Raw genomic sequence first — 15,051 nt, forward strand, 5'->3', positions numbered from 1 at the left:
GCTCTCCAAGCCCGGCCCTGGCGGGAAGGGCTGTCTGCCCGGAGCTCCGCTTCCCAGCCCTGCTGCGGGGCTGGCATCGCTTATGCTCCAGGCGATGAATTATTCAGCGCTTGCTTGTGAAACCCTAGCCCGGGGGGAGGCAGAGGATCACTTCTGCCCCTGGACCCAGGGGCCAAGTTGGGTGTGGGGGGAGTGCTTCCCTCCTCTCCACCCCCAGCCTCCCCGGGTGTGGGGGGCAGCTTTGCAGGCTTGATTTCAGACCCCAGCGCTGTGGGCGCCGCAAGCTCTGTCAACCCACATGGGGAATGCGCCCACGAACCCCGCTAGGGCTGGAACTCGCCCCCCCCCCCGCCTCCTCCAAGCTGGATCACTGCGACGTGCGGTCCCGCGCGGGGCTCTGGCCACCCCCCAGCTCTGAGCCACTGGCCCGGTTGGCGTGACATTGACCCCGCCCCCGCTCACCCTGAAGGCTTTGGGGTCCCTGCCCCACTGCACGGGCAGCCGAGCCCCGCTCAGCGCCAGTTTGCAGCAAGCAAGCAGCCCCCCCCCCCCCAGGACCCCACCGCTCCGGGGAACAGCCTCGGCTGGGGGGCACCGCCCCCAAGTGGGGGAGACCGCAGAGCAATGGTTTGGCGGGGCTGCCCCCCGCTTGCACCGCAGCAGCGGGCGCTGCAAGGACGGGCAGGGACCGGGGGGGGAGGCACCTGACCGCTCCCGCGAGCCCCAGGCGGGGGGGGGGGGCGGTTTATGAATGGAATTCTCCAGTGGGAACCCAATTACTATGCCGCGCGCCGCTCCTCGCCCCACAGGTGATTGGCTCCTGCGTCTCATTGACGTCACCCAGCAGAGAGCCAGGAGGAGCCGCAGGCTCAGGCAGCGGCAAACCGCCCCCCCCCCCCAAAAAAAACCCAGGGAGTGAGTCACCCCCAAAAGGGGCTAATTCACTATAACTCCGCGGCGTCTCCCCCAGCCCCGTCGCACTGCAGCCGCCCATGGAACGGAGCCCTCCGCCTGCATCCTGCCAGCAGGACCGGAGCATCCGCGGAGGAGCCGCAAAGGATCCAGGCGGACTTCCCTGCCCCATCGCACCAGGTGAGGAGCCCCCCTCTGCATGGGGGGGGGGGGCGAGCCCTTTTTGCGTCCCCCTCCACTGCAGCCAGGCGCAGCTCAGCCGCCCTGGGCCCCCGGGCGCGTTGGAACTTGCAGAAGAGCAAAAATAAGGTTTAAAAGAAGGAGAGGGGTGTGATAGACATTGATTCCTCACCCCCCCCCCCGCCGCCTTAAATGTAAAGCAAAGTCCCGCTCCACTCGCTGGCAAGTCGGAGCAGAAAAGGTTCTCATGTTAATCTAGAGACTGGGGTTATAACTGATCTGAGGGTGCAGCTTTCGAGGTAGAGAACTGCATTAAAAATTCAAAGGACACGGGGGGGGGGGGGGAACCAACCCCCCAGCAGCCACGAAGGAGCAGTAAATAAGTGTTTTCGGCAATACTAATGCCAATTAAGATGCATGGCAGGACTGAGAAAGCAGCTCTTTGGCGGGTGACAGAGTAGATCTGCCAGAGCCCAAGCAAGGGATGCAGCATTAAAAGACGACAAAAAATGTAATCAGGCAAATGGTCAGAGAGGCGATGCCCACCCTGCTCTTTCCATTACGGAGATTTAGCTCTATAAACTTTACAGCATCAGCAGTTAGGGCTAAGTTAGTAAAAGCCCCTGTGTGGCAAAACATTTAGCTCCAGCTGTGTGTGGAGTATTTATCCACTGCAATTGTGCAATGCATACAGCTCAGTGGAAGCAAACACAGGCAAGGAAACAACTGGATGAGGGATTTTCCTGCCCCCTCACCCTCTCCACCCCCCCTCCTTTTTTTTTTTTTTGCCAGCTCCAAAAAAACCAAACCAAACCAAAACAAAAACAGTGCAAAACTGACCAGAAATATCCTCCCGGTAGGAGCAAATCGTGAGCATGCTGCACACCTGGGTAGCTTAAATCAACTGAACCTACACCGTAGCCTAGCTTGTAAGCTTTGATCAGAGCCAGCTTTTGGAGAAAGCCAGTGGGAAGCAAGGTGGGTGACCCTAGCCCCCTGAAATCTGCCACCAAGAGAGACTGGACACTGATTAGTGCTCAGAGATGCTCATGAGTAACTCACAGGTACAAGTCAGTTTGCATGCCAGAGCCTTTGTATGTGCAGGATGACACTAAATGGAACTTGGTGCTATGCTTCTGCAGGTCACACCTGGACGTCATGAACAAGGACATGTCCCACAACTCCACTGAAGGCCAGCAGGGCCGGTTTGCAGCCAGTAATGGCAGCAGCAGCTCCTTGAACCTGGACTCTGTGGTGCAACCTCTTGCCCTGAATCCCTGGGATGTGGTGCTTTGCATTTCGGGGACCATCATCTCTTGTGAGAATGCGATTGTGGTAGCCGTCATATTTTACACCCCTGCCTTCCGGACTCCAATGTTCCTGCTCATCGGGAGCCTTGCCATTGCTGACTTCCTGGCTGGCATGGGCCTTATATTCCACTTTGCCTTTGTGTATTGCATCCAGTCACAGGTGGTGAACCTCATCACTGTGGGGCTCCTGGTGACCTCGTTCACTGCCAGCGTGGGCAGCCTGTTGGCCATCACCATAGACCGCTACCTTTCCCTCTACAATGCACTGACTTACTATTCAGAAAGGACGGTCACCAGGACTTACATCATGCTGATCCTGACCTGGGGGTTTTCCATCTGCTTTGGGCTGCTGCCTGTCATGGGCTGGAACTGCTTGAAAGACGTCTCCACCTGCAGCATCGTGAAGCCCCTGACCAAGAACAACCTCATCATCCTCTCCATCTCCTTCTTCATGGTCTTTGCGGTGATGTTGCAGCTTTACGTACAGATCTGCAAGATAGTTTGCAGGCACGCCCACCAGATCGCTGTGCAGAGACACTTCCTGGCCACCTCACACTACGTCACCACTAGGAAAGGCATCTCCACCTTAGCTGTCATCTTGGGGACTTTTGCTTCTTGCTGGCTGCCCTTTGCCATTTACTGCCTCCTGGGAGATTACACCTACCCAGCCCTCTATACCTACATGACCATCCTCCCGGCTACCTACAACTCCATGATTAACCCCGTTATCTATGCCTTCAGGAACCAAGAGATCCAGAAAGTGCTGTGGACTGTGTGCTGTGGGTGCTTCTCTTCCACAATGCCTTTCAGGTCCAGATCTCCAAGCGATGTCTGACTCATCAGCCCTCAGTCCAAAGACCCCTTTGCACATGGTGTTCCCCTTTTTGCACAACCACAGAGATTTTGTGAGAGCTCTTAAAAGATTCCGTGTCTCCTCTGATTCCCCTTTCCTTGTGTGCATGAGCTGCTCTCTTCCTTTATTTTTCCACTTTTAGAATTTACGGAAGAAAAAAATATTTATTTTTATCCATAAATAAATAAATAAAGTATATTTGAGAGTGTGTGAGCTCCTCCATGACTATTTTCTTTGACACAATATTGATGGTGCATTTTTTTAAAAAGAGAGAGAATATCTTTTCATTCCTTTGGCTTTTAAACAGCCTGGTTAATTACCTCAGGTCGTCAGACATTATTTTCCACATCAAAGATCCATTGTTTCCCCTGTAACAATGGATCAGAACCCAACCAGCTTTTTTTTCTGTGGTTAAATGTTTATGTATTATTTATTAATTTATTGTTATTTATGGCCAGCTTTTTCAAGACAATAGATTGTTCTGAACTCTGTAGTTTGCTGCCCTCTAGTGTTCACTCTGTTTTAATACAAAAAACTCATGATGGCTCCTTTTGCATGTTGAGTACCCTGGGTGGTATTAGGTAATGGAATGTTTTAATTGTAGGAAATATAGACAACTGGAGCGAAAAAGGGAAGGCTGCAATACTAGACTGTGCCTATAAAAACCCAAGGGCTCAGATGATCAGAGTTGCTTTCTAAACCATTGCACTAGAGACTATTCAATTAACTAAAGTTTCTGTCCCAGTGGAGAGACAGATTGCACGTGTCCAACTGGCCAGATTCAGAGGACAGCTATTCAGGGTACTATATGTTCTTCAGGTTTGCATGAATCTGGAAAGGAAGCGAATGTAAGAGGCACTTTAGACATTTGAAAATCTCTCTGCATTGTTGCACAGACTCTTGTTCCATGTGATTTGGAAAGTACTGTATTCTTGTTTACAATCATAAGAGAAAAATAAAGATAATTTGTGATACAACATCTGGCTGCCGCTTGATTTATGTGGGAGGGAGATATTGGAGGACCACTGTGGGTGAGGGGAGTAACTGGAAAGAGACCGCTTCACCCTCAATAAATTACAAAGCGTTGGGTCCAATTAATGCCACCTTCATCATACACTCTGGAGACTGAAAAGAAGTGTCAGAGCCCCCAGCCCATCTCCCTGGAGCCAATGCAGGATTCTTCGCTATGGCACATTTTCTAGTGTTTTGGCCAATCTTGTTGTAAAATATCCCAAGTAATAGCGCCTCCCTCTGTCCTCCTGGGAGACACTTCCGTTGTTGCCTAACACATCCAGTTAGCTGGAAGTTCTTCCGAGCGTAGGTGGCTTTTATTCAGTTAGGGAGGGGGGGTCTCTGGGTCCAATTCAGAGTCCTTGTCCTAATCCTCAAAGCTTTCATCATCTGGGACCGGGCTACCTCTCCATCTGGGACATATGAAGATGTCTGCCCTCCGGGGGACCCAGGATGAAATTCCTAGGAGCCAGAGGGGCAAAGCAAACGCAGTGCTGTGTGTCAGAAGACAAAACATGCTGCTGGAGATCTGAATGATCCCTCGTCATGAGGGGAGAGGAGAAAAGGAAGGCAAAAGCATTCTGAGCTACGTCACTGCACAAAAGCAGTCTCCACACTGATTCACTGTGCACGGTCTGTGACTGATGTGTGGTCCCTAGGATGGTAGACACAGGGTGGTCATTTCCATCTCTGTGACCCCTGAACAAGCCCGGGGGTTAAACAGAACCAGATTGGAGTGTGAGATTTTCTCCTAGTGCAAACAGCAATCTGATCCCCAAGGCATCCTGAAACTGCAAGACACTGAAGAGCTCTGGGCACCCTCATTTCAAAACACAGGACAGTTTGCGGCATTGCACACACACAAGGGATGGCTTAGCAGTTTGAGCATCAGGTTTGAAATGCTGCAGCCACAGGTTCAAATCCCAGCAAAGTTGACTCAGACCTTTCTCCTTCTCTGACTGAGTTCTGTGCAGTTTACTGCTTTGAGGGGTCCTTTTGAATGAGACTATAAAAACCCAGGACCTGCCTGCTCTGTGGTGCCATGACACCTTCACAGGAGTGAGGATTTAGCACTTCCTCCATCGGCCTGTCATGCAGCATGCTATGCACAGGTTGGGTGCCACCCTCCAGCACAGAGGGAGGTGCGTTGCAGGGGGGCTGCTGCATGGACACCAGCCCAAATGCCACAGTCGTTCATTTTTCCTTTTTACTCAGGCAGAACCTCCCGTGTGACTTCCTCAGGAGCTGTGCTCAAGTTAGCAGGGAGTAAAACAGGAGTCAACATGTCACCACTTGGCCTGTAGTTTGCAACAAAAGGAAGGGGGAGGGAGGGGCTGTTTCTAAATTGGCTGATGGGCCAGTGAGTAGGGCCCTAACCTAAGACTTAGGAAACCCAGGTTCGGTTCCTCATTTCCCCACAGGCAGTTTGCATGGCCCGTGGCAAGACAGAGTCTCCCTACATCTCAAATCCCCCGCTGTAAATTGGGGACACAATAGCCCTGTCCCACCTCCGAGAGGGGCTGTGAGAATAAACACATTCAAAGAGAACAAGGTGTTCAATTACTAGGCCATGTTAGTACCTACGTTAGAAAGCTACATCTACAATAATGTTACTATGGGGGGTTTGGCTGTGGTACAGAGGGCCCATGATTTTCAGATGTGCTCTAAATTCAGCTCCAGCTGCCCTGCTCCCCTGTAATTTAGGCTCCTATATTCTAATACAAGGAACTCTTCTGTTTCACATCACTTCAGGGAAACAGATTGCGGTGGCTGAAGTCTGGGAAAGAAAAGCAGTTCCCAAACTGTGGTGGTTTGGGTTTATTTCCTTCACAGGAATGGCTCTGGCAATCAAAATGCAGCTAACGCTGGAAATGACTCCAGGCTAAAATCACAATGGGTGGGAATGGTGGCACAGAGGGAGGGAAAGGAACATTGTTCTCTCTGGGCACCTAATCTTTGTCCTCCCCGCCTGGGTCTCATAGCAGCCACAACAAATAAATCATTGGTCTTTACATGCATTATGCCTCGCACGCGAATGCTGCAAGCCTCAGCAACTCATGAGACAGCGAAGAGCAAGAACAAGAGTCACAGGCCTGACACCCCCTTAGAATGAGGGAAAACAGCATCTGCCTTTGTACTACAGCTCCCACAATGCACTGTGCTGGAACTGTTCAATGGGAAGGAAGGCGGGCCGGGAAAAGGAACAGCCAATTAAAAGGCTGCTCTTGAGAGGCAACCAGTGCTGAGAACACTGAGCCCAATCCCATATGGGGTCAGCCCCAGGTGATATATATATATTTTTAAAGGAAACATAGTTTCCTTCCTCTTGCTGGCCTTGGTGTGAGTGCAGGTTCCAGCGAGAGCCAGAAGCATCCCGTGCTGGAAGCCAGAGAACAGCAGATGCTAAGTCAATACAGAGCTGATGCAAGGAACCAGAGGGGCAGCCCTGAAGACCAAAGCCTTCTTGATAGCTAGAGGGCAGGTATGGTGCACTTATTCCCCTTAGTAGGAGAGCCCAGTTTTGGGAATGAGAAGGTTTTTATTCTCAGCCCATGCAGTCCCGGATCTCTCTGCTGAATCTATTCAGGAAGCTGAGAAGGAGTGCAGATCATGTAACCTCATTCTCTTCTGGACGGAATCAGAACTGCTACACTGCATGTCATAGGCCCTACACGGCTAAAATCAGAGGGAGATTCTCTTTTAAATTAAGTATGTGGGAGGAATGGCGTTGTGGTGTCCTTTGTGGCTACGGTGTGCAGCACAGTGACTAGTGTGAAGTTCTTAGATGGCTACAAATTTGTTACATTTCATAAAAACTAACATGCAGCTGTTTGGATTTTGATCCCTTTTAGGCATTTGGGTTAGAGGGTGAATCAGGATGGATTCAATGACCCACAAACCTTGCAGATTGTTCTCATGAGATTTCAGCCTTAAATGGCTGAAGGCTCCATCAAAGGAGCTGTTCTTTGTGACATTTCTGCCAGCTTGGAATGAACTGGAATGGGGACCCATTTGTCCCCATGCAGTTTCGGATCCAATGTGCAACCCAATCCATTGGGACGAATTAGACTTGAAGCTGTGGATCTGGATTCTGCTCCTGAAATACAAAGAGGTTCTGATATAGGGTTCCAGGTTTGGCCCCTCCCAAATAAAAACCATTAGACTCATTAAATAAAGATGCAACAGAAGGTCTCCCTACACCTCTACTTTCCCCCTCAGTGTGGAAACACTGGTCAGTTTCTCTTTGTTTGGATCAGTTTCACACTCCAGAGATTCAGACCTAGTGCAAGATTATCGAGTTTGCTTTCCAACACCCTAGAGAAGTGCTTAATTTTTTTTTATAAAGGTTTCACTGAAATTTAAAAAGAGATATTCTTGAACACATTTCCACTGGGCACACACCATCCTTCCTTCAGCATCTCCTCCCCCTCCACAAAGAGGGCTGTGCCCTACGGAGCCTGAATACGAAGTGTTATTGCAGAAACAGAATGTTATGATCTGTCTTACAGTCATGCCTGGAGGTCCCAAGCAAGATCTGGGCCCCATTGTGCTGGATGCTGCAGAGACACACTGGGAGAGACAGTCCTTGCCCTGAAGAGCTGGCAACCTAAACAGACAGCCTAAACCGAAACAGACCTAAGCAGACTGAGGGAGGGGAAAGAGGGCCCCAGATAGGGAAAGTGACTTGCCCAAGCTCACGCAGCTGGGTCAGTGGCAGAGCCAGGAACAGAACTTGGCTCTCCTGAGTTCCATGACAAGGCCAGAAGCGACCACTATGATCACCCAGCCTGACCTCCTATAAAGGAAGCCGGCTGGGGCTGCTAGCTCTCACGCATTCATTATCAGTTTGGCGAGTTGCTGCTTTCAGACATCCAGAAAATGAAACCCATCCCAAACCCAATGCATCCACATTTGTGAGCCTCAAACCAGAGCCATGTTTAGCTCCTGCTCCTTCTCTCCCCTCCATTTTATACCCAATCTTCCCCATTTTCCAGAAGGGCAGAGACAGTCCCAAATTCCCAAGATCAAAGGAGACAGTCAGCCTCCCTAACTCTGTGTACACACCATCAGGTGCCCAAACGAGCCTGAGACCTAACCCCTGGCAAAGACAGGATTGCTGCCTGCAGCTTGCTTAGCAGTTTCACCTCTGACTGAGCACCCCAGGAATCCCTGTCCACTCTCCCTCACCTCCTCTTTGTGGATTCGGATTCCCGTCCAATTCCCTGCTCCGTCAGTCCCACGGCAGGTGGCTGCTGCCTCACATCAGTGTCAATAGCTTTTCAGCCTTAGAGAGCACGGTGGACTCCAAACTTCCACGTAGACTCCAAACTTCCACTGGGGCTAGAATACAGGACCCGGATCACATGGCAAAACCCCCAAATACTTAGCAACCTATTCTGTTCCGGGAACGCTGATTGTTGAAGTTGTAAGGAATGGCAGGTGCTCAGCACTTGTGAAAACCAGGCCGCAACAGGCAACACTTGGCCATCTTAGTTGTGTGGCAAAGGCCCATGGGCATTAATGGTACTATTGTAATAAATATCTGTGTCCTCCATACCATTAGGTCACATTAAACTAGTCAGAAATGCCCCCCCACCCCAGTCACCCTGGTTTTGCACGAGTGAGCTCCCAACTGCTCCCACTTGGAAGCTGAGAGATCTACAGGGTCAGGTGATTCTTACCTGTAGCTGCATTCCTTTCCCTCCTAAGCTGTAAATCAGGCCAAGCTTGGTGCAGGGAAGTAGCAGACACCCAGACCCCACACACAGCCTTGATGTTTGCTTTCACGGGACACAAACCAGAAGCAATTCCACAGTAGTTCCAGGCACGGTTCCAGTCCTTCAGCTCACAGAGCATGCAGGACAGGGCTGGATTAGACAAACACCTTCACGTCAGAGACAAGCTTGTACCCTTTCAAGGGAAAGGGATCAGAATCTGTAGAAAATAAAAATGCACTAAGTAAACAATATCATGAGTGCAACTGTTTTGGGTTAAACCACCAGTGTTGGGGCTTGTATGATTTCTAGACGTTGCTTAGGGGAAGCTCCCTTGAAGGGTCTCAGAGGCGGATTGGACGGGTGGGCCAGACTGGCTGCACCCTGGGGTCGGCAAACAGGAAGGAACAAGCAGCAATCAAGAACGCGGATCCACAACTGATGGTTTCATTGTGTGTATCCCCTAGTCATTTTGCAATGACTTGGGCACACATTTTACTACAGCCCCCCGACTGCTCTCCAATCACTTGGGCAGTGCCCCGTGCACCCTTCCATAGGCTTGGAGTTCTGTCTGCCTGCCCAAATCAGTGCCAATACTCTAGGCAGCCTCGAAGGCCCGGGGGGATAAAGGCGGCTTGTTTTCCATATCCTGTCCTTACGTGGAGCAGGCAGAGGACAATATTTAGGTCTCCGCCCAGGGCCATGGAAAAGATTAGTCCAGCATTGGAGGCCCCACTGCCAGGGACAAGGTTCACAGCCAAATGTACCTCAGGCAAACCAGAGAGAATTGTCGTAGGCAGCAGAAAACACTGCAGAGTTCCTGGCTTTTGTATGAACAAAACAGCAGCTGCAGGGTTCTGAACTGGTTACCCAGGGGAGAGGCCAGGTTGGCAAGGTTCACTCACTTTCCTCCGGAGCAGGATTATCTGCTCAGAGCAGGTGGGCTGAGCCCTTGTGAAAATTCAGGAACTGGCAGACCATGGTCTTTCCTCTGCTTCTTTGTTAGCTGTACGCAGCTTTTTCCTTCACCAGCTTCATATGGGATGGAGGCAGAACTGGGTCTAAAGTGATGGAAACTTCCAAGATGTATTCCCAGCTCTCCCCTGACCCTAGGGGCTCTGCAAAAGCCATTTCTGAAGGGGGGAGGGGCAGGAGGGAGAGGGCTATCCTGATTCTTTTAGCAGACGAGCCATTATCTTTGCTTCATCAGTTCACCTCTGACTGAGCACCCCAGGAATCCCTGTCCACTCTCCCTCACCTCCTCTTCGTGGATTTCCAGTATACTCCCAGGCGGATTCCCATCCAATTCCCTGTTCTGACACCAGTCCAATTCTCTGGCCAGTACGACACCTTGAATGGGCGGGTAACCCACACGTTAGCTAACTCGGGTTAAATCATCAGTGAAGATACATCAACTTGGCTTTTAACTTGGGTTAGCAGCTGGACTTCAACCCCAGATTCCCCCTAGGGTATGGGCTGGAACTTGGGCTTTTGAGCCTAAGGGGTCAGCCTAGCTCCCACCCAAGCCAGAACGTTCACACAGCTAGTTTTGGCATGCTACCTTAAGCCCTGCTAATGCGAGTCCGTCTACCCTGGCTGGGAGCAACCAGCCGCAATGTAGACACATCCCTATAGGCTTGAACTCAAACTGCAACCAGAGCTACTTTCTCTGCAGTGTAGACGCACCCATAGGTACAGGGGCTAAAATTTACTGCTCTCCTCTCACTGTGTTTCTAGGGAGCAAACACCAGGGAGAGGGCTGCAGATTACATCATTTGAAAGTAACCATGGAGAAATGATGGCTATTCTTTTCTCAGCGAGAACCTTCCCCTAGCAACCCAATGACTAGCCTCACCATCTCAAAGCTGAGTGCAGGAAAATGGGCAAAGGGTTTTCCATGCTGCTTCTTTATGGAGGAGGTTGTCAGCCAGGCTTACACCTCTCTGTCCTGTCTGCTGCAGATTCATTCATTGCTCCCAACCATCCAGTAAAGCAGGCGGCGCCCAGACGCTCCTGAAGCTGGGTTTTGCTGTGCCCAGGAGCTGAGCTGCTGCTGACATGGAACAGGCATGGAGAAGGGGCGCTCCAATCAAACAGTGCAATATGGACGATGAGGAAGTGAGTTGTGTGTCCACACATGCACCCAAACCCTCCCCCCTTCCCTGTATTTAATTATCTCCACCCCAAGTGCCCTAAACTCTGGTGAAGGGTGCCTGAGTGCCAGCCATACTGGCCGGCCAAATCAATGTACCTCTACCCTCTCCTGGAGGGGCAGCTTTTGTGGCCAAGAGCAATGGGCATTCTCCATGTCCCCATTCAATCCTTGGCTCTTCCACGGCTGCCGATGGCGCTGCTTGTTTGAGACAAACTGACCCAGTAGAAGCTCATTTCACATAGGACACTTGAAGAGCTTTCATTACTAGTCTGAGTTAGATCTGAATAAGCAACCTAGAGCTGAAAGACTAGGCATGATCTGCTGAGCCTTGCTTCCTAAGAAGGCAAAGCTGGGTGTGCAGGAGATGATCAAAAGGAGTCCCCCGGCTGCCAGCATATTACCGACACCTGAAGGGAGTGGGATCAGCAGGATGGTTTGAGTGACACTGTTGCTGCAGGTTATAAGTGTTGTGAAGAAAGCCTTCCACATGCAAACAAAGCTTAAACTGACACAAAGCAAGTTCGCACTCATCGTTAGGAGCCTTCAGCCAGAACCGGTAGCTCAGGAATGTGAAATACTTCTATTCATCTCAATGGGATGTTGACTCTCAAGCCTAATGATAGTGCTTTAAGCACACCGGATTTTCAAACATAGGTTACAATTATGCACTCCACTTGAACACTTACCACAATTGTGCCCACAGCTCAGGTGACTGCACCCACACAGCTAGACAAACAAAGGGCAGACACAGTGGTGTGGTCCTTTAACAGAGATTGCCTTTTTTGGGGGGGGGGGGTGCGGTGATGCTGAATGAGATGCTAACTACAAGTCTGGGGCCCAGCTTCAGAGGTGCAGAGAACCCACAGCTCCCCACTGAAGCCAACATCAGCACTGCTGAAAGAACAGCTCTCCAGTACCAACCGTGGGTCACGTTCTACACTCCAGCTCAATACCAACCTCCTCTCGGTTGCAGTGGGAGTTCTGCTGTGGTTATAGGGTTGTGCATTTGGGCCAGGGCCATGCAAATTCAGCACAGTCTGCAATTAAAAGTGTGACTTGGCCCTCTCCACAAAACGAGCTTGACAACTGCTGCCTTAAGCCCGCCCCATGCAGGAGTTGGCCTTTGTTAAAGCATCTGAGCTGCTGTGCTGCCAGACTGCAGAAGCGCTAGCTCCAAATACCTAATTCCTCAGGCACCCTGTAGTTCTTTGTGCACCGCTGCGAGCAGATGGAAGAGTTACAGATAAAGCCATACACGGCTCAGGAGCTTATTTCCTTTCCCCACCCGCCTGCATAGGCAACAGCAAAAAGAAGCCAGCCATTGCTAAGGGCTGATCCCGCATTCCTGGCACACCCAGATCGCAGGGAGAAGGAAATGGGTGCTTTGGAGGGACTACACATGCAGAAGAAGATAATCCTTCCCTCCACTTCTCTCCCACCGCCCTTGGATGCTTAAATAATGAATCTGGCCTTGGAAAGGGGGTGACATTGGCAGCATTCTGCTCTGCCACACATGGGGAGAGCAGGCTGTTAACACTGATCGAAGCTGGCAGGGCCTGCTCTCGCCTTGGTCCCAGAGGGGGAATTAAGGGAAAGAACATGACGTCAGCAGTGGAAGGGACCGACATCCCACTTGTCCAAGGCAGCCGGCAGCATCTTCTTGGTGCTGCTAACACCACCTTGAAGGAGAAAATTAAATGGGTCTTTGGAGACCTGGGTTCTTGTGAAGCAGCATCCCAGCCAGCTGCGCTTTAGCACTGAACTCCATGGAAAGAGAGACGTACACACATCAAATGCTTTGGACAGGGCCAGAGTTGCAAGGCACAGGCAGACCCAAGAGACCCTCACAACTGCCTCAGCGAGCAGTTCTTGCTCAGGAAGTCACGGCTAATGGAAAGGAGAACTTTGAAATGCAAAGCACCAGTGCACAATTAACCTTGTCGCTATGTCCTTTACTGCTCGGGTACTGGTTGCAGGGAGGCTGAACTGAACCCGCAGCATTGGGGGGAGGAGGGGGGCGCGCATAACTGATGAGAGATCATTTTGATTGCACTGCTTGGCAAAAATACAAGAAATCGTGGCAGTTTTCCTGGAAGGCAGGTGCACTTCCTTCCGATTTCAATCACGTCTGTGTGGGCTCTGCTGTAGCACTGCATGATGCAACCAGGACTAGCCCTAGACTGATGAGCCAGCTGCCCAGAACTGCCCACTCCACACATGGCAAATCATCCCGTCTCCTCTCACATACACAAGGTCTAATCCAGCTTGCAAGACTCCTATCCTTGCAGCCAGGCTGTCCCAGTTCAGGACGACACAGCCCTCCAGGTAACGTGTACAGCAACTACAAGGACAGTAGATGATGGGATCCATAGGGAGGAGAATCTGGTATTAAGAGCTTTCCACTGATCGGCGTTGTGCACATTTTTGGGGACTGATCGGGGAGACTGCTGCTATCAGAGAGTTTGCAGGTCAGCAGCCTTTAGAAAATGAAAAGCTAACTCGGAAGGGATTAGTAACTGCAAGAAGATGAAATTTTCGTATATCTGGTTCTCCCCTTGAAAACAGGAGCACCACATTACTCTGGCCTTGGCTGCTAATGACAAACCAGAGGCACACTGAGATTCCAGTTCTAGGACAAGCTGGCATAGCTAAGACTGCACCTTTTATGTCCAAGATGGGCTTTTCCGATAGCCAGTGAATTCCTAAGGTGCCTAGCAGGCTTGGGATGTAGGGGCCAATCGTAAACAACCCTTCCTTCTTTCTCCCAACCCTTCGAGTATCTCACAAGTAGCTCTGCAGTAGCTGTGCTGGAAGCTCATTCTGGAGCTGGCAGGAATAACCCACAAATTAGTCTAACAAGGGTTTGCAGCGGGGACTGTATCAGCCGCAAAGCGTGAAAAGGCACAATGCTGCAACATGTGCTTGTGAACACAGAAGTCGATAGGAAATCTACATACTAGCAATTCAGGCCTGAAGTTTGTGGTAGAAGTGGGACAGAGTTTGAGACAAAGGCTTTCTTTGCTCCCACGCAACCTGAAATAAACATATTCGTGCAATAGGTTTACTCAGCAAGTCGTTTGCAAGACAGGCCATGAGAGAGCATCACAAGCACAATGGGGCTAGGCTGCAAGTCCTCCACCCATGCTAGTTGATTTGTGCATTACGCCGTTTATTGTAAGTGGGCCTTTTCAGCAGCTTTTAAAATAAAGCAAACCCTGTGTAATTCTGCTCTTGTGAGAAATGCCACAGATTCTTCTGTCTGTGCAGAGGTTTGCCTCACTCCCTAGATGCCATTTCCCTTCCTAACACTTATGCAGCATGGCAAGCACTAGTTCGCTGCAGAGATGGCACTTTTCCACCCCAGAAGCAGCTGCATTTCAGTGGTGGAAGAAGAGATTTCTGCACATATAGTGTTTGCAAAGGGCTCTGGGATCTGTAGACTCTTGGGATGGTAAACCCAGAGACAGATTTAATGCTCTTATTAACACAGCTCTCACAGTTGGCTCCAGACTCAGAGCTCCAGCACTGCTGGGCTCCTGCATCACAATGGCCTTAAAGGGATACATCGCAGGACACTTTGGCTATACAGACACGAGGCGTTAACATGGCATCACCCATAATCCTGTTCTGATACTCCTGTTCTACTCCTAGGCTGGGGAACTTCTAGGTCAAGATAAACAAGTCTCGGCAGCTGGGTATTGGTGGCAATTGTAGTCTCAGTTTGGTTTTGCCTGTCTGTTGGTAACTCTCAAGTCCTCTCAAACAGTCATAATAAGAGCGTCTCAAAACCCAATCTCTCATGGGACCGCCATCCTCAAGGCCATAATGGAAGGGTCGGATCTTTGCCCTCTATCACCCAGAGGCATCATTCCCAACCTGTTAGCCCCGGACTCCAAAGTGACATGAACACAGGTG

General features: G+C 50.7%; 1 protein-coding gene across 1 annotated transcript; it reads left to right on the forward strand.

The window, feature by feature from the left end:
- Positions 1 to 803: 803 nt before the first annotated feature.
- Positions 804 to 4,230, forward strand: GPR3 (G protein-coupled receptor 3). The gene is made up of 2 exons (XM_007064822.4): positions 804 to 1,092; positions 2,235 to 4,230. The coding sequence occupies exon 2, from the start codon at positions 2,251 to 2,253 to the stop codon at positions 3,235 to 3,237; it is 987 nt and encodes a 328-aa protein (XP_007064884.2). The 5' UTR covers positions 804 to 1,092; positions 2,235 to 2,250; the 3' UTR covers positions 3,238 to 4,230.
- The last annotated feature ends 10,821 nt before the right edge of the window (positions 4,231 to 15,051 follow it).

The sequence above is a fragment of the Chelonia mydas genome, chromosome 19, assembly GCF_015237465.2.
Source record: "Chelonia mydas isolate rCheMyd1 chromosome 19, rCheMyd1.pri.v2, whole genome shotgun sequence".
Taxonomy (NCBI): domain Eukaryota; kingdom Metazoa; phylum Chordata; order Testudines; family Cheloniidae; genus Chelonia; species Chelonia mydas.